General features: G+C 45.2%; 1 protein-coding gene across 3 annotated transcripts in view; it reads right to left on the bottom strand.

The window, feature by feature from the left end:
- LSAMP (limbic system associated membrane protein) overlaps positions 1–25,085 on the bottom strand; it is a 1,028,643-nt gene that overhangs the window by 16,976 nt on the left and 986,582 nt on the right. For 2 of the 3 annotated variants that reach the window (XM_082045856.1, XM_082045855.1), the window contains 3 exons: positions 19,514–19,648; positions 15,605–15,725; positions 14,507–14,655 (listed from right to left, as the gene is read on the bottom strand). In XM_082045856.1, coding sequence (XP_081901982.1) covers positions 14,507–14,655; positions 15,605–15,725; positions 19,514–19,648 — 405 coding nt within the window. Of the gene's footprint in view, positions 1–8,733; positions 8,770–14,506; positions 14,656–15,604; positions 15,726–19,513; positions 19,649–25,085 lie in introns of all 3 variants that reach the window. The other variant, XM_082045857.1, reaches the window with a different exon arrangement.

Raw genomic sequence — 25,085 nt, 5'->3', positions numbered from 1 at the left:
AAAGAATGCGAAGTAAAACCTGGTGTAAGAGGACAGTCAGCCCCAATGAGTTTCTACATGGACGTGAGGCCAGGAGGAGACATGGGGAAGGTTAGAAGGACTTGTCTGTGATGGGAAGGAAGGAGTGACTGCAAACCAAGTAGAGCAGGCCTGCTCTTCTTCCAAGTGCTCTCCAGCCTGAGAGGCTCTGGGCTTCCTGCTTTTGACAGCCTGACTCTACTTACAGTGAAGGCTGGACTCCTGCTTCTTGAGCAAAGAAGAGGACCAAAAGTGAGGGAGGAATGACAAAAAAACAAACAAACAAACAAAAAAAGCAAACAACCCACACCTCTCAAGGAGAAGGTGCAAAGGAAAGAGGATGTGCACCATACAGGTCTCTCTCTCTCTGTCATCTTACTCCCCGGGGCCTGCAGGGGTCTTAGGTTTTACACTTGCCAGCTCCTCTGCAGGAAGTAATTTTTCTAGTCTGTTGACTCTCTTGCCAGGGCTTCAGAAGATGAAATCTTTATTATCATGAAGGCTTAAAAGGGAGGAATACTGTTAATTCCATTTTCAAGGTCATACTTTCAAAGTTATTAATTTCTTTCTTCCAGGGCTTTGCACTCTACTCTGAGGCTTTAGGGATTAGCAGCTTCTACTTACTAGGGTTCATTTGGGGCTTCTTTCTTACTACTTTCCTGTGTCCCCCCTTCTATCCTTTGAGAAGAAGACACAATTTTTCACTCCCTGTTCTTAATGTTGAAACTATTTTGTTCATTACCTGCTTGTACCCCATTCTCACTACTGGTTCTGCTCCTGTAATTAAAACTTGACAGTGACTGCAGAGGCAATAGGCTGGCTTTTCTAGAGGCTGGAAGTACCACTGTGTAAACTCAGGAGGATGCCCTCCAGCAACTCTCCAACAAGATTAAGAAAATGTCTCTGGTGTCCATCAATCTGGTCTCTGGTTTAATGTATTTCAGAATTTGCTCATGCTTTTTCAGCACTGAACAGTTCTTCCCCATGTTTTGGAGCTCATTCATGGTGTACTAAGTACTCATCTATCATACCTCATGTCTTAGTGAAGATTCATTCTGTAATGCAGTGCACCCATCCTTCCCCGAGGTCTAAAGAATACCCCTGAAATCGTATTTCTCAGTGTCTTTCTGAGAAGGTCGTGGCGTTCAAGAGCTGGCTGCTTACACCATTTATCCTGGAGCTGGTTTACAGTACTCCTTGTCTAGAATTGAACTGTTATCCTGACCAGTAAGGCTGGTGGTGAGTAGAAGACCACTTACATTGCAAGGTTATACAGATCTTTTATCACCGGATCTGTCCTGTAGATATCAAAAAATTCCAAGGTTTTCTCATAGCTGAAAAATAGTTCTCCCACCATTTCTATTCCACTAGCAGCTGGAAGACATTTTTTTTCTAAAACAGGACTTGGCAAACTACTGATGCAAAATCAGTTACTTAAAACTGCTTTCTCTTCAAACAATTCATTGAATACTCTCATCTTATAAGCAAAACATCAAAAAAAAAAAAAAAGCATATCACAGACTTTTTCAGGGTCCATCACAGGGAAAGTCTGAGCTTTCTCTGCTTTCCACTTTCCTAGAATACAGCAATCCCTTGTGTTTGCACTTCTCAAGCATATGTGTATGGCACAGCAGACCAAAGGTGACACCAGCACACAGTCTGCTGTCTCTATATGGAACAAACAGCATAGCCCTCCTCACCTAGAGCACACGCAGCCCTAGGAAGCAGCTTTGCTAATCAGAGGCTCTGGAACTTCTTGAAAAATTAATATTTTCATCAGCTTTATGTCTGTCTGTTTACTCACTTCATCCCTGCGATGGTTTTCCACAAGTTTTGCTAGATATTTGGCATGAGAAAGACTTGAGTGGCTGTGAGCATAAATGAAGAGGGCTGGACATGCCAAGGGGTGACTGGGAGACTGAAGTAGAACTAAATGAGGGTGGAGTGTGACTAGCATGCTAGAGGTTGCTCTGGTACTGAAATCCAGTTGTATCGCTGCCTCTGCCCATCCTATCCTTCTCTGATAGCAACTGCAGCATGGTGCCACCAGGCCCACAGACTGGTATACATCTCTAAAGCATGTGGTTTAAATAAATACTGCTTTGTGCCACCCGCAGTTCTCATCCAAGTACGGATGTGTGAATGTGTGTGTGCAATTCCAGAGTGAGACTCCTGGTCACCTTAATGCCCTAACAGTGCAATTCTGGATATAATGCCCCGGGCACAGGGAAAGCTGGAGCAGAAAGCCACAGTAGCTTCCCATAGCCCATTCCCAGACCACTAATTAAAAAGGGAAAGTTACCACAGCTTGCACAGGCAGAGCTGAACTGGCCTTCAGCTGGATGAGTTGTGACAATGGAAAAGATGCCTATAGCCACTTCAGTTCATCCTTTAGATGTTCTAGGGTGTGTGGAAATTGCTCGGTGGCTGTGGGATATGCCTCCAAGCATGGGATGTGCATGTACAGTGCATAAGGTGACCTGGCTCAGAAGTGCACTCGTCCATCATTGAGCATGCATATATCTGTGATACCTACCGTAGAGACTGCCTGGCCAGACCTCACTGAAGCTTATGCTGGTTATTGCACATCCTTCTCCACGGCCTCACCCCTTCCTCCTGTCCATGCACTCATTCCCCAGACCACAGAGGGACATGCAGGCGATGGTGGGGAAGGCCCAAGTGCATTTCTCCTTTGCTCACCTTGCCTCTCCCTGTTGCAGGGGAGCTCTGCTGACAGACCTGGTTGCCCACGGGAGGGAGGACTGCCAGGTGCACTCTGCTTTTTCTGCAAGCCTGATTTCTTCGGAATGGTTGGCTTTTTCCCTGTGCACCCCATCCATCCCAAATCCCACACCCCCCTTCTCCCGGTTGTTTTTGTTTTTAGAGAGAGCGCTTAGACAGCTGTATTAATCATGCAAGCCCAGCCATGTGTAATGTGCTTTATCAACAGCAGAGCAGACACTGAATGGCAACCGGTTCACAAGCGGGCCCGGTGCAGTGCCTGAGCTGGGAAGATAAACCTGCTGCTTCCCAAACCGACTTACCGTCATGGGTTAGTGAATGGAGAGACTGTTCACTTGGGACAATAACCAGAGGGGAGGCCAATTTGTTAGGCAAATTCTTGAGTGGTTTACACTGGAAAAGGAAGGGTGAGGAGGAGGATGAAGGTGGGAATTACTCTTTGGTCATTTTCTTTCAGGGGTGGGAGGAATTTTTTGTGTGCTTAAGTATTAAATCAGGACAACAGTGGCTGTTCTTCATCCTCCTCCTTGCTGCCCTCTGCGCTTCGGTTCCAGTCAGCTGGGCTGGCAGCTCAACATGAGAATTACAGAGAGGGAGAGAGCAAGGATTTAGGTACACTTGCTGTGCAGTGGGTATAAGTTGCCTTCATCATCTCTAAGGAAGAAGGTTCAGTTGATGGCTTCAGAAACTCATCTAACATACAGATGGCATCAGGCTAAGAATATCCTCTGAGCTGAGGATAGCTGTCTCAGGAGGGCTATAGCCTGCCCGAGCTCTGCTCTGCAGGGTAATCTGTCCATGCTACACCACTGACACTATCACTGTCCCTACCGGACAACTGATTTTCCACGGCAGTTGCTTTTCCATGGGTTTGTTTCTAATCTCTGCAGTGCAGTTGTGTGTTTTCTTCCCCACTGGTTTCGCCCAACCTCCACTCTCCCACCTGACTGCTGTGCTGCGACCTCAGTTTTGCAGGGCTGTTCTGCATGCATGCAAAGCCACACCTGTGACTAAACAGACCTTGAAATGCCTTCCCTATCCCAATGCAAGAGCCCAGCTCAGAGGAATATCTTTCTGGGACTTCCAGTCTCGGTTCCTACCCTCTGCTGCTGCTCTCCCTCACTTGCTGGATTCTCCACAGCATTGCTACTGGAGAGGGTTATGCAAATATATGCAACCCAGGGCTCATTTTGGAATAAATCAATCTAAATTAAAATTAATGAACAAAAAGCACAAAAACAGATCAAGCAATAAAGCTATTTCTCTTTCTTTCCCCTCGTGTCTCTCTTTTTTCTTTAAGAAAGCTGGTTTCTTTTCTTTATGCTTTTTGGGGGGAGGAAGAAGCAGACTGGTTTTTATTTGTTTTAAGCAATCTCAGCAAACAGAATCTGTCCGTTGCTATCCAGAAAAATCCATCAAGCAATGCTAGTAGCTGTAGCAGAAATAATTGTCAGCATTTCTCTTTTCCCTAAGATGTTTTTTCCAGCTTCATCCCTACTTCCCCTTTTCAAAGACACCATCATCACCTCTGACTTTGATTTTGTTCACTTTTAACCATGTGGTCAAAAAAAGATCCAGTGCCACCCCTTGCCTGGTACCTATGAAACAGCAAGAAGCAATTAATATGACGTTGCCCTTCTGCCTTCACCATGTCTTGTCCTTCCTGTTCCCTTGGCCTGAAAATCCTGTAGGCTTAGCACCTAATGCAGTTCCAGCCTGCAGATGAGGCAGGGACAGATGTTGAACTCAAGCAACAAGAGAAGCTTGGACTGCCTGAGCATCCACCCTGCAGAGTCACCCCCTTCTCCACTCACCAAATGGAGAATGAGCTCTTTGGAAAATCTGGCCGGATACCACCAGTGAGGACCAAGGAGAGCAATGAGTTCTGCTTCCCACCTAGGGTCATGGGCATCATCATGTGCTGATGTTCGAGGCTCAGCCAACTTTCAGGGAAGAGAGAGGTGTGCTCCAGGCAGTCAGGCACATATCACTGCAGAGTGGTGAGTACAGCTGAACTATGGACTCTGAATACCTCAGATTTTATGGAAATACCAGACATGCCCTTGGCTCCAAACATGCCCTCCTGCACTTGGTCCTGATGGCCATTATTTTCCTTTGATGGTAGTTTCTATGTCAGGATCATGATAGGACAAGACTGGCTGTTTTGGCTTGTTTATGGTATGGTTTCCCCAGCTCTGACAACTAATTTTCACTGGGCCCTTCTTGGAGCCCAGCTGAGAGAGCACCCAGTGACCTGGGTGAAGAGGACTCCAGAGATGGATGGGGTCTTTAGCTGGCCACATCATATTGGGAGAACTGGTTTCTGTAGACTGGTCCCACACCAGTGCCTAGTCAGCAAACCCCCATAACATGTTAACCCTTTACAGTCTGTACTCTCAGATGTATTCCCCCATGCATCTCTCCTTAGCTTTGAAGTATTCAGATGCTCATCCTTTCACCAAAGCAGACCCCACTGACACAAGATCTGCCCGCTCAGCGGGACTGACAGGGCCATGCTCTAGAGAAAGTGAAACAGGAGCAGGGATGGGTAGAGGTGACCGCTGCAGCAGATGAGCTCTCTTCTCCACAGCTAGGACCTCCACAGGGAGGGAAGAGGACTGGCAGAGTATTAGAAAAAAAGATGCTCTCTGTTTCCCACTCTGGTCATGAGACTCAAATGAACATCTCTTTCTCCCTTCCCCCAGCTCCCACCCACCTGTTGAAGGCATTAGTGACAGTACAGGCTACATTGGCTACAGCTAAATGGAGACTAGCTACAAGCTACAGCCATACAGGGTCATTCTCCGATCAGAGTGCATTTTGGCAGAAAGACAGGACTGCTCATTCTCCTTTTCCCTCTCCCTTCTCCAGTTACTAACAGGCTATTGCTATAAATCTTTTGCCACCCTATTGATTCATGACTGGACTCCTGATCAGGCCCCAAGGACTGGCACGCTTGATGGCCCACAGACAGGTTCTCAACGTGCTGCTCTCTGAGAAACACTGCATCTCCCTTGCAGGGGTCCCAGGGCATTCAAGATAACCATGCTGAGAAAGGCCCCGGTTAATCTGTGGTAAGCCCTTATCACAAGTCTCCTGAGAAGACTTGTGGGTTTTTAAGCCCATCAGTCCGGCTAAGCCATTCTGATGTGGACACTAGGTCACAATCACGAGGGAGGGAGTCTGTGTTCAAAGGGCTGAGGGCAAGGACAGTGGAGGACAGAGATGGAGCTAGCACTGCAATTGTGACAGAGCCATTTGAGGTTCAACAATGATCTCACGTGCCCTGCTGTTGGCAGGTGTAGTGTGGAATGAGCAAATTCTCCTTTTCCAGAAGAAAATTATTTTGGAAAGCCACCTGATGATGCAGTAAGGCCTCCTTTGTGGCAGTCAGGTCTTGTGTCATCCCATTGTAACCTGATGTCACAATGTAGACAGGAAGATGTGATGATGTGGCATCATCCCAGAAGACATTTCAGGCCATTGGTGAGTGCCTGCCAGTAAAATCAGGAGGGCTGCAAAATTTACCAGGGACAACTGTGTTGAGAGATGAAACAGTTTGGCTCCACCAGCCTTTTAAGAAACAAAGTCATCAAATTAAAGTCCAATGTGTTTAGTTGAATGGGCTGCTTCTGTCTTCATCCTGCCTGAAAGCAAGATGTTTCCACAGCAGCTAGCTAATGATAGCAATGCCTAGCATGACTACAGTGCTCTTCATCTCAAAACACCTTCCTTTTAAATTAATGCTCAAAACCCCACAGGGCTGGGAAGTGTTAGAAAGGCTTAAGAGAAATGAAAATCGAGGGAAATGGAGGAGGCTGTGATTTTGGCTATTGAGGAGAAGCTTATTTGAGAGCTAAAGACTGCATCTTAGAACATCAACTCATAGTGAGAAAAAGGTCTAACGAGAAATTTTTTATGCCAAGTTTTCTTTGAAGGTGAACAGCAAAGTAAAAGCAAATGTTGAGATAAGTGCCAATATCTCTGCTGAATGCCCACATTGGAGAAGCTGGTAGGGGCTTTCAGTAAACAAATGAAGTCCAGAGTATTTAAACTCTGCTTCTGCAAAATCCTTTTTGCGTGTCCTGGGTCACTGGAGATATCCCAGTATTTGGCACCACAAAGTCCTGGAGACTCCTCACAAAAGTGATGTCACACCAAGATGGTCTCAGGACACTGGGGAGCAGTAAAAGGAAAAAAAATAACAACTTCAAAGACAGAGGGGGAAGTGTTTTAAAAGGCTGACTATAGCTATGTAGGATGGCCTTGGCAGCTTGATTAGGAGGGGTATTTGCTATGGAAATCCTGGCCTTGCTCACTTGCAGTTTTTGCTTTATCATTTAGCTTAATGGGGTACTAATTCAAACCCAGCTGTAAACAGGGCTAGCTATGAAAAAAAATTAACACTGCCTGCCTGTGAAATTTAAGGATATATAATAAAAATAATCATAAAAAGAAAGAGCCCTGGGTTTTCCATCAGATAAAAATATTTGTCATTGAAAATTCTGCTTAAGAAAGAACACCCCAAATTGGAAAACTCCTCAAAACCTTACATCCCAAACAGCCTCAGCAACTTTAATTTCATATCCAAACACTAGTTTCATTTGCAATACATATGATAATAGTGTTTAATTGGATTTATTTTTCCACACTAGGTTCCCAATGGCCTACTTTACTTCTTTTCTCAGCTCCTTGAATGTTATTTACAAATCACTCTCTGGGATTTAATTTTAATGGTAGCTTGATTTCTCCCTCCCCTCTCCTTTTTTTGTAGGTACTCTTCTTTAATTGTATTTGTGGATTTGCCTTTTAAATAGGCAATTGTGACTACATCCTGAGCCTGAATAAGATGCCAAGAGCAGAGCTCGATTTGAAACCGGCTGAGTAGTTAACGGGAGCCGGTGTAACACCCAGCATTTATTGTTTTTTCATGGGAGTACCTGCAGGTGCTTTACTTGGGCAGATGCCCTGTTGCAAAACAACATGGGTTCCTAATAACACTCTGCCCCAAAGCTCTGCACAGACATTAACTATTTAGGCCTCCGAACATCCCATGAGTTGAGTGCATCTTCATCATATGGTGGTAAAACAAAGATACTAAGGAGCCCTAGGCCAAGATTTCTTAGGTGAATAGCGGGACTGGTTGCCTCATTGTTGATTTGGTTTCAAACACTGCTTTCAAACACTGCACTCTGCTTTCTGGAAGTGTCCAGTTTCTGTGCTTTTTCAGAATCTCAAGGTCATATCCAAACACCATGTCTTGTGTGGATGCCAGGGCCGTGCTCCTGGGCCTGCAGCATGCTTGGGCAGCACAGAGACAGGAAAAACACACAGACCCTGTTTTGCCTTCATACCTTCTTCCCTTGGAGTAAAGCAGACAGTAACACCTCACTGTGCACCTCTTGTGCTCTCTGCCTCAAACACAGCACTAGGTGTACTGGCAGACTTGGGGTGTGTGACAGAGGAATAAGAAAACAAGATGTTTCACCTTGCACCTTGAATTGTTTACACAGCTAGACTGAAAAAACCCTCCTGGCAGCAATTTAATGCTTAGCTTCTCACTTGTCCCTTCCACCATCTCTGCAAAATTTTAGGTCTGCTTATGCTTTTGATCCAAATCAGAACATGTGGGCAAAGACAGCTTAGGACTGGAATATATATTAGGAATAGGCCTGCAGACAAATTGAACATCACTGAAAACTGTCCAGACCTGGGTGAGCACACAATGTCATGGCTCAAAGCTTGGCTAAAGGTTGTTGCTGTTTAGTTGATTGGTTTTCTGAAAAGGGAGGGGGAAAGGGGTAGGACGAAGAAGGTGAGCAGAAGGGGCCAAATGACATGTAAACAAGAAAAGAAAGCCTTTATTTTCCTGCATTTCTGAACTGTTTTGCCCATCCCTAGTTCTAAGCATTTATCAGGATGATGGAGAATGACCCAGCTAAAGAGCTACTTCAACATAAAACATATACTGACCTGGAAAAGGATTGGGGAGTGTGGGTAAAACTCGTTCTAAGGGGGGAAAAAAAACAATAAGCAACATGCAGGAGAAAAGGAAAAACTACTTTTCACACTAAGCAAGCAGCAGATACAAACCTGATAGAGTTGTCCATCCCCAAATTAGATGAACTAGACTAGGTTTCATATACAGAGCATTTTACTAGCAACACACCTAATACACATCAACATCCCCTGGGACTGGGAGTCAGAGAGAAGTCATTTGAAAAAACTAAACAAATAATATCCACACAGCAAGAGGGATTAAGCACCTGCAGTGAAGGTAATTGGAGTTGATGGGCCACATCTCTCCACTGACTTTCAAGATCGCTCATGTTATCACACTACAGCTCCTCTTAGCTGCACCTCTGGCTGGAAGCTAGTTGTGGAAGTCCTCCACCCATAGATGCTGCCTCCCCAGAACCTCCCCAAATGGATTTCTTGCCAGTGACAGGTCCCCTGAGGTTCTGAGCATGGGAGCAGTCACCCTGGTGAATCCTCAAGGGCACTCTGTTTCTTTTGAGCCTTTGTCTTCTGATGGGAACAGAGTTTTTGCAGACTCATCAGCCTCTAGTTGTACGCAGAGCCTGCTGTTTTGGTTACAAGGTTTTTACAATGCGTCCTTGTTATACGTCACAGCAGGACTTTGTAATACATCCCTGCTAGCTTCACGCTTTGCTTCTTCCACACAAGGATCTCAAAGAGTTGCGCAGACACTGAGGGGAACCAGTGTCAGAGACCTCAGTCTGAGGCTAACAATAGCATTAAATCCATTTTAGAGATTGCGCTGTTGATGCACAGAGCAAGGAAGCAATTTGCCCAAGGTCAAATGTTGAACTGTTGGCAGAGCCAGGAGCAGAACCAAGAATACAAGCCCCTCAGGAGCAGAGCCAAGAATACAAACCTCCCAGGCCTGAGTTTGATCACTGGGTCTCCATTACCTTCAGAGCTTGCTGAATGCCTCATACTGACTGAGACAAGTTCCTACTCAGGGACTGATTGGAAGGTAGACATTTAGCTGTTGAGTTGTCTGCTGGCTTACCTGTGAGGATGGTGCAAAGATCAGTGTTGATGGACAAAGAGCTTGGCAGGATACACTGGTAGTCCACTATTACTCTCTGATCAACCCAGGCTCAGCTATTTGGAGGCCAATGCCCTCTACACAGCACCCTTGGTGCAAGGAGCTAGTTCCTGACTCACTGGAGCCCAGGAGGATGTAGCAGGTCAGGCTCATCCTCCTGACACTGGTGGATCTCCTGCCCTCATGATGGTAATGGAGCTGTTTGAATCCACAGCAGGCACAGGGGAGATTGTCTGTTTCCTAGAGAATACACAGCTAGCCTGGATCTTAGTGTTTATGTAGCAACAGGGGACTATTGTTCTGCGAAAGCAGGCTGTTGTGCTGACATGACTTCCTTGTTATTTAGTTTGGTTAAATAACTCAACTCCCCTTTACCTTCTTCCTGCACAGTGGGCTGCAGGTTGCACAGCATAAGCAGTTAAAGCAAAGCACTACGGCCTCATTATCATGCTGCTTTCTATTCAAGGACTCTACCTCTGTTCCCCTTGCCTGCTGCAAGCTGCCTTTATCGCTCCATCCTGGCTCATGAGCAGTGCCTCAGCCTTGCCCTACCTGGCTGTCACCCTAACCACTTTCCTACTCTCCTGAGTCTCCCTTTTATTGACAGACCCTGGGAAAACACAGGGTTTGCACTAAGAGATACTAAGAGAGATTGTGGCCACAGTTACGCTCCAAACCTTAGCAGGAACCACCATAAGAAAATGCTTAGGCACAACAGAGTGTGGGCAGAGATTTAGGAGAAGGGGTGTAAGCGTGTGCACATAGCCAGCACTTGTGCTGGGGTGCAAACAAATAATAACGAGTTACAGGAAAGCTCCAGCTCTTCTTAGGAACATGCCTCTTGCTGGGATCAAAACTGCTGGACTGAAATGATAACTCTACTTGAAGCCCCTCGAGGAGGCAGGGGTGGGATCCAGTCTCCTGCTGCTTCTAATTGGCATGGGCTTTGCCAGCTGCAGCATCACCTGTGTTGCTTCACTCCCCCAAGGGTGCAGAGGATGCAAGCTGCAGAGGATGTGGCAGGAGACCTGCTGAGGTGGCGTTCTCCCATAATTGAGACAAGTTAGCCAGCGGGAGTGCATAAGGATGCGCAGCACCACCTTGTTGTCTCCTGGTTTATCCTCTGGGATGGGCTAGCTCTGCAGGAGGCAGCAGTCAACTCATTTGGAAGAGCTTTCATTTATTTTCTCTGCCTTGCTAGAACACACCAGGTACTGTGCCGCCTTCTGTGTGTCTGTGGGGGTGTGTGCACTTGCTTATACATCACCTAGGTGCATACATATGAGTACATACTCATCTACATGTAAACTTATGTATCTATATGTTTGTACAGTAGATATGCATACAAAATATGTATGCACATATTTACACTTCTGTGTGGCATGTAAGATACAGATTAAGACTTTTACTCATAATGCTTTTCATAGCACTCTGTCAGCTAAGTGGCATGAAAGGAAAACACATTTCCCTCCCTCCTAATACACTTAGGAAAAAACCACTTTCCCTTCAGTTGTGGCACTACTTTTCACCTCTGTTGCTCTGTGATGGCAGCCCTGGCTTGGCCTCTCTGTCACAGAAATCTGCAATACTGCCCCCTTCCGAGGTGTCACAGTATTTTAAGTCTGTGGCAGTGAGCAAAAGGAGTGGAGAGGAAGGGATGGCAGCAAGCTATTGGATCAAGTTGTATCACCAAACCGTACCTGCAAACATATTCCATATTGCTGTTGGAGATAGGTTCCTGGGTAAGACAGACCTTTGGTATGGCCATTTTTATGTTGTTGTAAACTCAGTCTCCAGAAGTGAGGGGTATAAATCTCTCCACTTAGAGCAGGAAATCCTGCTGCTACATCTTTTAAGGAAGATCACTAGCTATCTATTCATACAGCTCAAGGGAGCTGCTTTTGTATTTTAATGCTTCTTCTGTCTATGGCGTAGACATCTAAGGCACTCAGTCTCTCCCAGAGTTTTTCAATGCTAGCTGAGATTTCCCGGAATGGTAGTCACCCATTTTTCTCTATTGCCAAACTGTTCTTTCACATCATTTTGCTAGCTCCCCTTCTGCCCTCCACCTCAGGCAAAGCTGCCAGTACCTCATTATTAACTCTCTGTTTGTTTCTTCACTCCTGGCTGCTATTCATTTTTTGTGCTGCAATGGGACAATGAGGAACCATCGCTGTTATCTGCCTCCCCAGTGCGATGCTGCCCTACAGTGAGCTTGTTCTCTATTTAAAAAAGAAATAAAATCTCTGATTCTAGGGATGAAAAACACTCCCAAGTATTTGAGTATCTTCTGTACCTTGCAAAAACTTGGCACTGCTTTATTTTTCTGCCTGGGTGTGTGGCTGGAGTGTACATTACCTGTTATTTCAGCTACTGTGTGATCACTACAGCATTTTTTTCATCTGGGCTTGTAGGTTTTTTCAGCTGTTTTCCTTAACTTTATGAGGCTGGATTCCCTTCACTCATTTCCCCCCTGATTTATTAACCTTAGAAATACCAGCTGCAGTATGCCTGGATTTCTTTCTTTATTCTCTCTCTTTCTCTTTTACACACAAACTAGAAGGAGAGCAGAGATTTACTGAAACAATATGAAGCAACTGCACACTGAAGAAGCAGGGATTAACTAAGCAACAAAAATAAAAGTTAGAAATAGTCCACTGAAAATCATCAAATCTCTCTCAGCTCCTGCACCTCCATTCTTCTGGCTCTTGTGAAGTTCTCTAGTACTTCCCAGCATAAATAGGCCTTGAATTTCTAAGGTAAGAATGATAAACAAAATCCAGCAAGCTGAAAGGAGGAAAGTTTTCTTCATACACATCAAAATGAGGCTAAAATAGGACCCCCGCCGGTGCGAGCCATCTTTAATAGCCGCCACATTTCCCCCTGCACTAGTTAACAGCAACTTTGCAGGATGTCCCTGGGTCTGTTACAGGTTCTGCCACTCATTTTACAACCATGGATAAATAACTTCTTCACTCTGTACCTTAGTCTCCTACTGCAAAGTGGTGCTAATAACACTCACCCATTTCTAAATAACTGGTGGTGTTAAAATATTAATTGCTAGCAAATCCTTTGAGATCCTTTGAGGTGAAGTTCTGAAGTCATGCAAAATGCTTTTCTAGCAAAACCAGCCCTCCAGCTAAAATCATGTGTGCATATATACATTATTGAATTTCATCTTATATTTCGTTTCAGTGAAGCATTTCAGCTCATCTGTGTAACAGGAACCAACAGAGAGGGCCAAATTTAGAATTCAGCCACAAATAATGGATTCTAAACTTAGCATTATATTAATATCAGCAAGAACAAATCTGGAGTATTTGAAAATTGTGTTCTGGATTGCTGCCTGAGGATTTTATTTGAATCTCATGATAGTCACAAGGCCAGAGTGAAAAGAATTTCATAGTAGAAATTTGCTTTGTGTGCTGCAGTGCTACAGGAAATCAAATATATGTTCTTTTATGATAATAGCTGTTCTTTAGAAAAAAAAATTCCACAGAATATACTAAATTTTGCAAAAATTCAAACTGCCATGAAATAAATCCAGAGGTGGTAAACAAAGAATGCCAATCCTTTTAACACCACATCTGTTAAAAACTAACCAAACCAAACCATTGTTTTTCTGATGGTTTGATTAATCTGACCACACACAGCAGAAACTAGACTAAATTGTGTCCCAATCTGAGACTGCTTTACACAGCTTTTTTTTTCTTCTGTTTAAGAGGACATGCAGGTCATGGCCTAAGTGTTTCAGTTCAATTTGGGACTGTCAGAGGAATACAGCCCTAAGTCACTTTCGCATCTATGTGTCCATTCATGTGAGTGAGCCATTCTGCTGCAGCCTATTTCTGGTGGCAATAACAACATGTGGTCCCAGTCAAGCCTAACTGTTGGACCTGGAATCAGGAACTGCCACAATTTGTATGTGAGCGTGGGTGGTAGGTGAGGGGCACGGCCTCTGTTTAGGGTCAGGTTTGAATCAGCTGCAAAATTCAGAACCAGCAGGTAACTCTGCTGTAGAGTTTGGTCCAGTCCCAACTTCTGTCTGTTTACACTTACTATGACAAACTCAGTAACTGAAAGGTAGCAGAATGAAATCCAAGGAATTTTATTCCATATTTCATCTGCTGATTACCTTTTCCCCCATGTTCCCTATGGTATGCCCCTTTAAATCATTCTGCCTTTCCTACTTCTTTCCCTTCCATTCTCAAACTCATTTCTCTTTTCTTTACTCTCTCTTGTTCTCCTCAGGCTCAGTGGCTAGTTCTCTCCATCTCTCTGAATTACTTGTCATTTCTCAGCTGTCACGGACCCTCCGAGCCTTGGCCTTCTGTGCCCTTATTAAGGGGGCTGTCATTCTAAAGGGCTTTTTGTTTCCAGCTTTAAAACAAACACGTTTTTATTATTTTAACAAAATCTGACTTCAGCAAAGAAAGTCAATCAAAGGGCTTGACTGTAAACCTTTTAATTTGGCTGTGTTTGTGTTTCACGGCAAGTATGAACATGTCAGCATCTGAAACAGAGTGCTGAAAGCCAGTTCACAGCTAGAGGCTTAGGGGTGTGAGGGTGGCAAGTGGATGCTTTCCTGAGTTTTGGTCACCATGTGCTTCCTACACAGTCTGGTCTTTATGAGAGCGATCTGGACCTCCCATCACCTCCTCCCATACTTACTGTAAAGGTATAGGCTGGCATTTGTGACTCCCAGCTTGTTGGCAGCCACGCAGGTGTAGTTCCCGTAGTGTTCTTCAGTGACGTTGGCCACCATCAGCAGAGACTGGGTCCCTGTGCTCTTTATCTCCAGACCGTTGGCACTGTTTATCCTGGGAAGAGAGGATAAGAGGTGTGTAGTGCAACAGCAGTTGTGTATCGGGAAGGAAATCACTGCCCAGCAGGCAGTAAACCAAAGCCATTCAGCCCAGCTGGCAGGTGAGGGTGGAGGGAAGCAGGAAGGAGACATGAGAAGAGACCAAAGAGGGCATGGATATACAGCAGGAGGAGGGAATGAAAAGAAGAAGGAACGCAGTGGGGTGAAATGCCACTGGTAAAGCAGTGGAGAAGCAAGAAAAGCCGAGGGAAAGGGAGGAAGCCTTTACTCAGCACTGACTAACACTTGGAAATGAATGCACCCTGGCCAGCTGAACAAAGGGTTTTTAGTGAAATACACAAATTCATGTTTTCCAATATGTGCATATACCAAAGCTGAGCCACCCTTGAGCCTCTGCACCTGGGTCAGGTTGAAAACTAGTATACTAACACAACCTTCTTAATCCCAGGTAGATGCTCAGGTAGAAGGGACAGATCCTTTTCTCTCCTATGCAAATCTGGCTGGCTCAGGTCACTTAGATAGGGGGAATCTTATACCTCAGCAGCTCCTTCTCCTAGATGAAGGTACCTAGAGTGGTATTACCTTCTTGGAGATTAACACTGCCTATTTTTGTGTCTGTATCATGGGCTATTTAATGTATGAACATCGTCAGGAAGAAAGCACTATTGATGTCTTAATTGTGTATTGGTGCATAAGTGACTTAAAGGCAAGAGCTCCATCCTCCGCACTTCCTTCAGCTTTCCCAGTGCAGAGAGGGATTGCCTTCCACAGCCCTGACCATGCTGGCTCAGCCAAGTCTGGTGGGACCATTCAGACTTACATGGTTTGTGAAAAGTAATTTGGTTGAGGAGAAGAGTTGGGGAGGGTGATAGGTGATTCTTTAAGGATCCTCTATTGAGTGGACTAAAAAGGAAAGAAGGTAAGAGGTGAGCTAGAGATCTTACCTGGTATCATCTCTGTACCACTCAAAATCAGGTGTGGGCACTGCTGACGCCTCGCACCGCAGTAAGGCTTGTCGTCCTGTGGCCGCTTCATTGCTCTTGGACTCTGTGATGGTGGGAGGGTCTGCAGGAAGGAAACACATGGTCATTTCACACACTTCCAGGTGGAAGGAAACAGTGAAACTACATCAGGGCTGGCTTCCTCATGCAAACCATTCAGGCCAGTGGAGGCCCACGGCTGCTGCTTGCTGTGGCACGTGCTCCTCCTTGGAGAGTATTCTCTGGAGAATATCTGCTCTTTGAACCCTCTCTAATACACCGCATTAGCATCACTCCTTACGCGTGCTTCTTTTCAACAACTCTGAATAAAGTTCTGTCATAAATGCATAGGCATATGCAGGCAGAGTTAAGCTTAATGATGGACTTCTGTAATTTATGAATATTTACCTGTGGATCTCTAGTTCACATGGGCTCATCAGAGAGAAGCAGATGAGAGAAAGGCTTCATCAAGGGTAAAAGAAGACAGCAGAAGTAAAAGGAATAAAGTAGGAATTTAACACTAGCGTGAAAGTTATTTTCCATGCAACCTTTGTGTCTAATGTCAAAATTCTATGAGTCTATGACTGAAGAAACATGTATGAAACAGAAATACACTAATGGCTTAAAAGGGAAGAGCTTTAGCAGGAGCTGTGGGTGCAACTTTGAGAGACCACTTGTTGAGGTACTTCCCTCAGGTGCTTAAGGTTATAAATCCTGCTTAAACCTTCCTGGAGATCATGCTTACTTCGAAGCCTGAGAGTTGTGCCATGGGCGCTTGGGAAAAATACTGGTGTGCTCCACTGGAGCTAGGTCTCAGTGCTGGTTGGGTGCTGGGTAGGGTAGGAAACGGCATCTTCAATCCTAGCCCCACGTTCAAAATGTTAAGCAACAAGCTTTACATGTTAAAAGGCAGAATTATTTCCACCTGGCTGCTGAGAGGGATCAGGGAGTAAATGCCTTGTCTCTCATCACTAATACTTGCACACCCTGAGATTACAGAGCTGCAACTCAGACAGTTACTTTGCTGAGGCTCAAGTTACCGTAAAGCACACACTGCCGTGTACAAAGTACAGCTCTGCCGTCTGTATCCATCCCAGCACTGAAAAGCCAAAAAAAGAATCAAAATGGATTGCATCAGTCAAAGAAAAAATAATTCTGGCTGGAAAATGTATGGAAAGAAGTTTGTTTATGAACGCATTAGCTATCTCAATGTGATCCCTTTCCTGACCTTAATCAGGATTTTATGCAGGGCTTTAGGGATATTGCAGTGCGCCCTCTAACATCATAAATATTAATAAGTGTACATAAATAGGATCCTACATTCAAAGGCTGTGGGTTCACGTAAATATTTTAATTTGGAAAGGAGGAGGGGTAATAAAAGGATAGCGAAGGTGATTTTTTAAGCATCCTTCTTCGATTTTTTTTGTTTGAGCAGTATATCTTCTTGCCATCTTCAGTGAGTAAAACCTTTCCCACTTCACTGAATCCAGTGCAAGAGGTGAGTCACAAAATGAACAAGCACCTTTCCACGAGGCTAGAAAATGACCCTGGCAGGCATGTGCTCCCCAGGCTGCTGCCAGGGAGCCCAGCCTCTCGCTTTGAGCAGCCCCTGCTCTGGCCACCCTCCTCAGCTTTTTGACAGAGCCCAGAGGGGTAGACAAACCGTACCTCAAATGCCACCGCTTTTGTTGAGGCACAGCGGGCTCAGCCATGGGCAGCCTGCTCTCTAAAGAGCTCTCCCAGGAGAAGGCGCAGGGGGTGGCTCCGCACAAACCAGCCTGCTGCGCTCAGAAAGGAGCTGCTCTGTGTTTAACCGTTTGCTGCTGGGGAAGCCAGGAGCGGGTTCTCTGTAGCTATTTGCTCCCCACCCTTCCGCAGGCCTCAGTTTCCCTGTCTGTGATGCGCAATGGGCCATTACTGTGGGAGCCTGAAGGTGGTAGTGTGAGACCAAAGCAAAGCAAGGATGCTCTCTGGCAGTCCCGGCTGACAAGCTGCGTGATCCACCACGTCAGCAGATGATAAGAGACGGCCAGGAAGCTCTTGAGGTTGTGCAGGTCCCATTTTTCAAACTTACTGTGGTTTTCCCACTTTCTGCTGCTTGTGGTATAGTTTAAGGAAGTGAGATAAGGAAAGATGTATGCAAACGTCTAGTTTTCATTCCCCAAACAGGACTGATTTTTCTCCTGTGCACGGCCCTCATGACCTCTTAGAATTTTTACCTTTATTTCAAAATAAAAAGTCTCTCCTGAAGGAAATGATAATTTGTTTCACACTACAAATTAGGCCATGTAATAGTATTACAATGCTCTACCACATTACATTTTCATATATTCCAACAGTAAAAATGTTTAAGATCTTACTGTAGCATAGTTGTTATGAGTTGAAACAAAGTCACAATCAAACATTCTGACTTTATGCAAACAGTCTGTTTCAACCATGTTAAAAGCATCGTTGAAATTATGTTTCACAGAAATATTTGAAAATATTAATTGGTTCTCAAGGAATGTCTTGGGTTTATAAACTCAGCTGTTTTTGACAGAAGAAAAGTCTTCAACAGTTTTAGTGCAGAAAATCTGCTACTACATTTTCTCATTAATGGCAAAATTTGGTGCATGAAGCAGCCAGTATTAAACCACTGACACCCAGTTTCCAAGGGAATTTTTTAAAATGGTGTGGATTCTGAAGACGCTGTAGGGAGCCTATAACCTTGGCTTCTAAGCAACACAGGCAAGTTGATCTGATGTGGTGGCCCAAAGGGAAAGGAAGAGGCATGAGAATGGTATTAAAGTGTGCCCAAACCACCTGTAGTGGCAAATTACACTGGGCTGGGCTGAAACAGTTGCTCCCGTCAGCTCTCTGCCCTAACCCATGACATGAGAGTGTTCCCTGGGAACCAATGCCATGCACATGCACCCTGAAATGTGCCTGTAAATCATATCCAATTTCAGTTTAAGTTAATATTCTGGTGTATAAACTGAAGAAGGTCAGGAGGGATATACCCTCCAGACAACTATCCCTGCTGCAGAGGTGTTAGCCTCCAAGCAAGGAAACAGAGTGGGCAGCTGGGGATATTAACTTTAAATCACTCTTGTGCCAAATATAAGCCATACAAATATGGAGGTGGACATACACATATGCAGCATTATAAGAGTAACAACGGTCTGAAATATCTTGTGTCACTGTGAGGGAAGCACACCAGCAGAGCGAAGTTGACATCCCTCTAAGCACGTATGGGCAACGGGATCCATGCTCCACTCACTAGGGCAACACCCACCCAGGACTCATACAGTTGTGGGGTGAAGATGCAACCCATGTGGCTAACTGTGCCTCTGGGTGTTTTTATGTGGAGTGCTGTCTCCTTTGGTCAAGCACCTTTCTGTATTGCGATGGTACATGGAGGGTGTCTAAGGCTGAGAGATGGCTTTGCACCCTCTCATTAACACACACCTCTACCACACATCCTCCCACAATTCCTGGGCTGTGACACCCACATAAGCAGTGCCGAGATGGCTGGGTGCAGGCTGAACCTTCCCTTATCTCTCCTTACTGCCTTGCTGAAGCTTCTCTTCATGCTACTGTTCTCCCGAATACCAATGAGTGAAAACAAGGCATTGCCAGCATATCTGAGGGGAGAGACAGGGGCAACTCACAGCTCCTCTCTCCCTCTGTCTCGTTCTTTTCTTATATATGACCAGGTTCAAAGCACAAGCTATACCCTCTGATAAGTGTCTGATTGCACATAGTTTCTTCAGGCCACACCCCCCCCATTTCAGACCATATGAATCCAGAAAGGCTTCTCTGTTTACCCTGAAGTCAACCCGGCCCATGGGCAAAGCTTTCCCCATTGACATGCTCCAATTGTGACGTACTCACAGTTCACAGTGACCCGGACTTGCTTGACATCTGCTGAAGCAACCTCGTTGGCAGCTTTGCATTCATACTTGCCCGACTGCTCTCGCGTGATCCCCAGGATCTCCAGGTACTCCTCCTCGCCTTCAAATTCTCTACCTGGTAGGACAGAAAAATACAGATGGTAGCTTTCTTAGACATTCAGATTTGGGAAATCTTCTGCTTAATTGCTATGAAGGAACAAACACAACAGGGATTCTGCAAATAAACAGCAGTCATGAGCGATCTTAAAGTTATTTCAGAAGTTATATCAGCAAGATACTACCATTTTATTTAGTTATGGAAACCTGGGTTCTGAAAATCTGCAAGGAAGCATACAAATGGTACCAGAGTGTTGTGTCCCATAGGTTGTCCAGGCCAAAAAGCAAAATCTCCACCATGTGAGACCAGAGTAAGTTCACTGGTGTAATGGCTGAGTACCAGGGGAGGTTAGTCAGACTGTGGCCAGTGGGCTAGTTCGGGGTACCTGGGTCCTCAGATGTGGTGGTGTGTTGCCAGCACACTTTTGGCTACTGTAAAAGTGTGAAAAATGCCTTTCTATCGCTCAGAGCAACCACCAGCTCAAAGTGCCATCAATCAGACCAAGCTACAGTTAAACACAGCCAAACGGAGAGAAACAAAGTGTAATTTGACCTGTGTGGAGACCAATAATCATCATGAATCCCTGGTCTACTATACATACTAAATGACATATTTAAATCATGCTGCCTCGCTAACACAGTTTTGAAAGCAGTGATTTGAGCATTGGGGTTACAGCTGGGGGCAGGAATCAGGGGAGGTTTGTGGCCTTGCTTTTAATTCACTCTGTGACCTTGGGTGAATCACTCCCTTGCTCTCCCTCTGTGAGCTGTGGCTAATGGCCCCCTCTCCCATCATGTCCTGGTCAGAGAAGGGCGGTGAGGTTAACCCATGTAAAACACATTAGAATCATTGGATAAAAGGTGCCAGAGAAGCACAAAAGAGTAGGATTGGTATATCTACCCTGTTCCTTCAGAAAGCAAAGTAAGGCTTCTCCTGGAAAGACTGAACCACACTGGCAGCATGTAAAGGGATACGCTTCCCTTGTATGAGAGGGCTGTAAGCACTGGTCTGCAGCATGGAAAGTCATAAGCCCCAGTTATGTGCCTGTGTATATTTAGAGAAAGTGTCCCCCAACCCTCAGTGGATAAAGGCCAGATTTAAAAAAAAAAAAAAACAACAAAAACAAAACACAAACCCAAAAGGTCAATTCACAAGGGCTCCCATTCAGATTTCTCAGAGAGCGGCCAGATTTTCCAGAGCAACTCTCTGCCCAGAAGATATTTTCTGCTTGATGGGTGCCGAGCACTTCCAAAACGCTGACCACTTCACAGAAGTGCTTAAGTTGTTTGATGGCGTTCAAATAATGCCTGTGAGTTTGGGGCTGTTGCCCTTGGCTCTGTGGTGCTGCGTGGAAGCAGTGGGTAAGCCCTGTCTCCACAGCTGTAGTTCCTGCAAAGCCACCTACGATGAACCCCACCACACAGACATGGGTTTGATGCAGCATGTTGGCCAGGTCACAGCGGGGATGCCAGCTGTGTGCATTTCCCTACAGCAGCAGAGACAGGGATTTCAGCAGCTTCAAGAACTGCTCAGAACTCTGGCCCTTACACAATTATTTTTGCCCCCCCCCCCCCCTTTTTTTTCCTCAGCCAATTTTCAGAACCATTCTAGGAGAAAACCACCCCTTGTCACAGAGACTCAGCGTGAAAACAGCAGTGTACCTATTAAACGCCTGCAAAGACAAGGTTTCTCCTCTCTTTCAGCAGGGCTAACCAGCAATCCCTTTTCTAGCTCATATCAGATGTTCAGGTGAGCGGAAATCCCATTGCTATGTCTAAAACTTACAACTGCTTTGATGCAGGTTTTTGCATGCCCTAACAGTCTGCTGAAGGGCCTTACTGCATGGCAGCAGTGTATTTTACAAGGCAGGGAGGCAAAGTTGTCTTCTGCTGCCCACCCAGTGCTTTGGGACACGGCTTTCTATCGTCTGCTGTGCACTGGGGCTGATGCTCTGAAGAGCCAGTGGAGAAGGAAGCAGGGTAGGATTTTCAACAGGTGCTTTTTATCACTGTAAATCATTAATATGCTAGGGAATCTTAACTCCTGTAGGACCAGAGGTAAGTGTGTCATAGTACCAGAAGGGACTTCAGTCACCATCTAACCCATTTCCCAATATCAAGACAGGACACATGGGTCATGCCAGGGATTCGGCCATCCTCTGCTCTCAACCAGCAGACACTCTGCAGCTGCTCCAGACAATCTATTGCCATGCTTCATTGTCCTTACCATTGGAGCAGTTTCCCTGAATTTTGACCTGAGTCTCCCTTGCTGCAATTTAAAGCTATTATTTTTGCCTTAGCCGATATAGACAAAATGAACAAATCATTCCCTCCCTCTCTGCAACAGACTTTTATCAACTTTTAAATCACTTACATTCCTCCCTCAGTTTTTTGTGTTTGTTTGTTTGGGTTTTTTTCCTTTTTTTTTTTTTTTTTTTTTCTGGCCTGCATATTGCCAGGTCTATCAACCTTGCTCTGAAGGTGAGGTTTTTTAGACCCTTGATCATTCTTGTCCTTTCTTTTTAGACCCCTCTGACAAGTTCACATTTTTCTGGAATCTCAATACCCCAAACCAAACACAGCATTTCAGACGAGGTTTCCATGGCTGAAGGCAGATGAAGGATTGCATCACAACTTCTGCCCTGTGCTGCTGTCTGTCCAGCCAATAAATTGTTTGTGTTTTTGCCATAGCATGATTCATTTTTTGGTAGGGAACTCTTTCAATTAGCAGATCTTCTTATCACATACATACACATATCACCTGCTAATAATGCTCTTTGAAAATCCCACCCCCAATTTGAGCTGACAACCAACACTCCCCTTCTCTCACAGCAGCACTCCCAGTTGGTAGGTCAGCCAGTTGACTGGAAAGTTAATCAGACATCAGGGAAAGATTCACAAAGAAAAGGTTAAAACATAATTTGCCTCTGCTTTGCAAGTCATTTGCTCTGCAATTCTGCCTTGTTTATATACAGGGTTCATTCCAAATGGGACTTGCTTCTCCTGCAATTTGCCCTTGTCACAAGACTGTCACCGTAATGAAAAGAGGGTTGAGGGTGACTTAACCAGCTCTAATGGAGTGGCACCCTCATTAAGGGTGCTGTTAATTCCATCTGTCAGAGAATCACATCAGCGGAGCTCCAAAGTATCCTAAAAGGGTACATACTTTCCTAAGGGAAGATGTTTTTTCAGCTTCTCCCCTGCATACGTACATGCACTTGACGTCTACACTGCGTACCAGGTCCAGCAGGAGAGCTTTCACAGCTACGCACAACCCTTCCCAAGAGATGATGAGATACTGGTTTGGCCAGTGGAGCAATCTGGGCAGGAGTAAAAGGGAAGACTTCTTTTTTAAAGACTGTGCCAAGGACATCAATAGGCTTATTCAGCTCCTCATTCCCATGCTCCAGGACAGATATGAGCACAACACTTCAAGGAAAGTTCCTGTGACAGTCTTTTTCTGAAATAGCAGTAGCACTGTTCCTGTCCCTGCACTGTTGACCTGTTTCAACCTTGAGCATCAATATTTAACTACAAGAACTCTGCTACTCCCACTTGCAAGACAGACCCTTTTACTTGCAGTCCCCTTGCCTCTAAAAGTACGTTAACCATTTCTAACAAAAAGCATTTATATAAAATTGAGGTGTCATAGTACAGATCAGAGAGAGGAAAGATGTATCACAGTGTGTTAGAAAAATGTCAGGTTGTGATATCTTGCACAGAGCTGTAGAGATGTTTTCACTAATTCACCTTGGCAGCCAGATTAGGTGAGTCATATTAACTCTAACCTCTAAGGCAAAGTGGGGGGTGCAGGGGGAGCTGGAACAGAGCTTTATACACTGAGCAAATTTACAAATGTTTCCGCACAGGAGCCAGCTTTGGCAGGAAGCTGATGGTTGTCGCTATGCAGTTTATCAAAGTGGAGAGGGAGAAGGCTTGGACAATGCTCTGTGGTACCAATAACACTGAACACATTTTATTAGGTGAAGAGAGGGACTGCCAGCTCCTGGCACACAAGCCATTCCATTCCCGCTAAGAGAAGACGTTTGCCTTGAGCCTGTTATCCAGGGATGAAATCCTGACTCTACTGCCAAACCTTCCTCACTGACATGGATCATCCCCTGGCTGTCTTATCTGGTTCAGTTCAACCCCCTCCCAGTGAGGGGCCTTCCAGGTTTCCCCGGAGGAGGATGACTCCTCACGTAGCGCAGCATCCCTTCCCATGATTTCAGGCAACCTTCTTCCCTTCAGGTTTTTTTGCCTTTCGCATGTTCATAGTTAGCTCGGTTTGTTGCTGCAGCCCCATTAAGCACTGTCTTGCCAAGCTGTAGCTCCTTAACTCTGTCCCAGTAAATCAGAAAGAGGAGCTTCCTCCTCTGGAGGCTGAAGATAGAAAGTACGAGCCTGGGAGGCTTGACAATCAAACCAACAGGGAACGACCCCGAGCAGAGCGAGCCAGGCGCCTGCCGCTGCTCGGAGCTGGCAGAGCCCTTTTGCAGAGGGATCTGCAGCAGACGGCTTTGATGTGTGCAGAAGGAAGGCTTTGAAGACACGCTTGCCTCAGCCACATTTCCTATCCCCAGCTTCCTAATTGGACCCAGTAAAGTAAATAATGAGCCCAAACAGCAAACCTGCTTGGCAATGGTAGCCTGCTGGCAAGAAGCCTCCCTCTTCTCCCACCATTTGGAGACAGCCCTGTACAACCCCATGGGCTCTGCATATCATCCCCTGTTGATGCACATACCTATGCTCTCATATAAATATATATATTATAGCCTGTATTTTGCAAATTCTACACTTTATGTATATTTTTACACATATAAATCTAGTTGTGTGTGCAGAAATGCACACTTAATCCCTCCTCACGTTTGTGGGTCTTTCCCACCTCCTGCCAAATATCCCCTTGCACTGCCACGCACTGTCACTCTTTTCTCAAAGGCTAAACTCTTTCTAGAAATGGCAAACACCCAGACGAAACTGCGCTTGTACCGTGTGTGGACAACTCTTTCAGGGAGTCAAGGGACCAGCAATGCCTTTAGCCATGTGCTTTATCAGAGAGGCCTTTCCCTTCGTACCCTTCGTTAGTCACATTTCCAAAGGGGAACCTGGTCTGCAGAGATGGTAGCCACATTTTGCTCTGTCTTCTCCTGTTTTTGCATCCAACTCTGGGCTCCTTTTTGTGTAGAAATTACTTTAGTTATCTCTCTTTTAATTGTTTTTTAAATACTGCTGTGGTCTTAAACTAAACTGAAGCTCAGACCCACAGAAAGTATCTGTTTGCATTTGGTATGTGGAGAAAGAGATCAGATACCCTGCTTCTGTGTTTGTTTGCCTTCCAAGCCTTTTTGAAGTTGTGAAGAGGGGAAAGCAGAAGGGGTTATGCATCTTTGTTGGGGCCTCCTCTGCCTAAAACAAAATGCAAGGGCATAAAAAGATTGCAAATCAATAAATGCCAT

Source organism: Streptopelia decaocto, assembly GCF_964273445.1.
Source record: "Streptopelia decaocto genome assembly, chromosome: 1".
Classification (NCBI taxonomy): domain Eukaryota; kingdom Metazoa; phylum Chordata; class Aves; order Columbiformes; family Columbidae; genus Streptopelia; species Streptopelia decaocto.
This window is presented reverse-complemented; position numbering and strand designations above follow the sequence as displayed.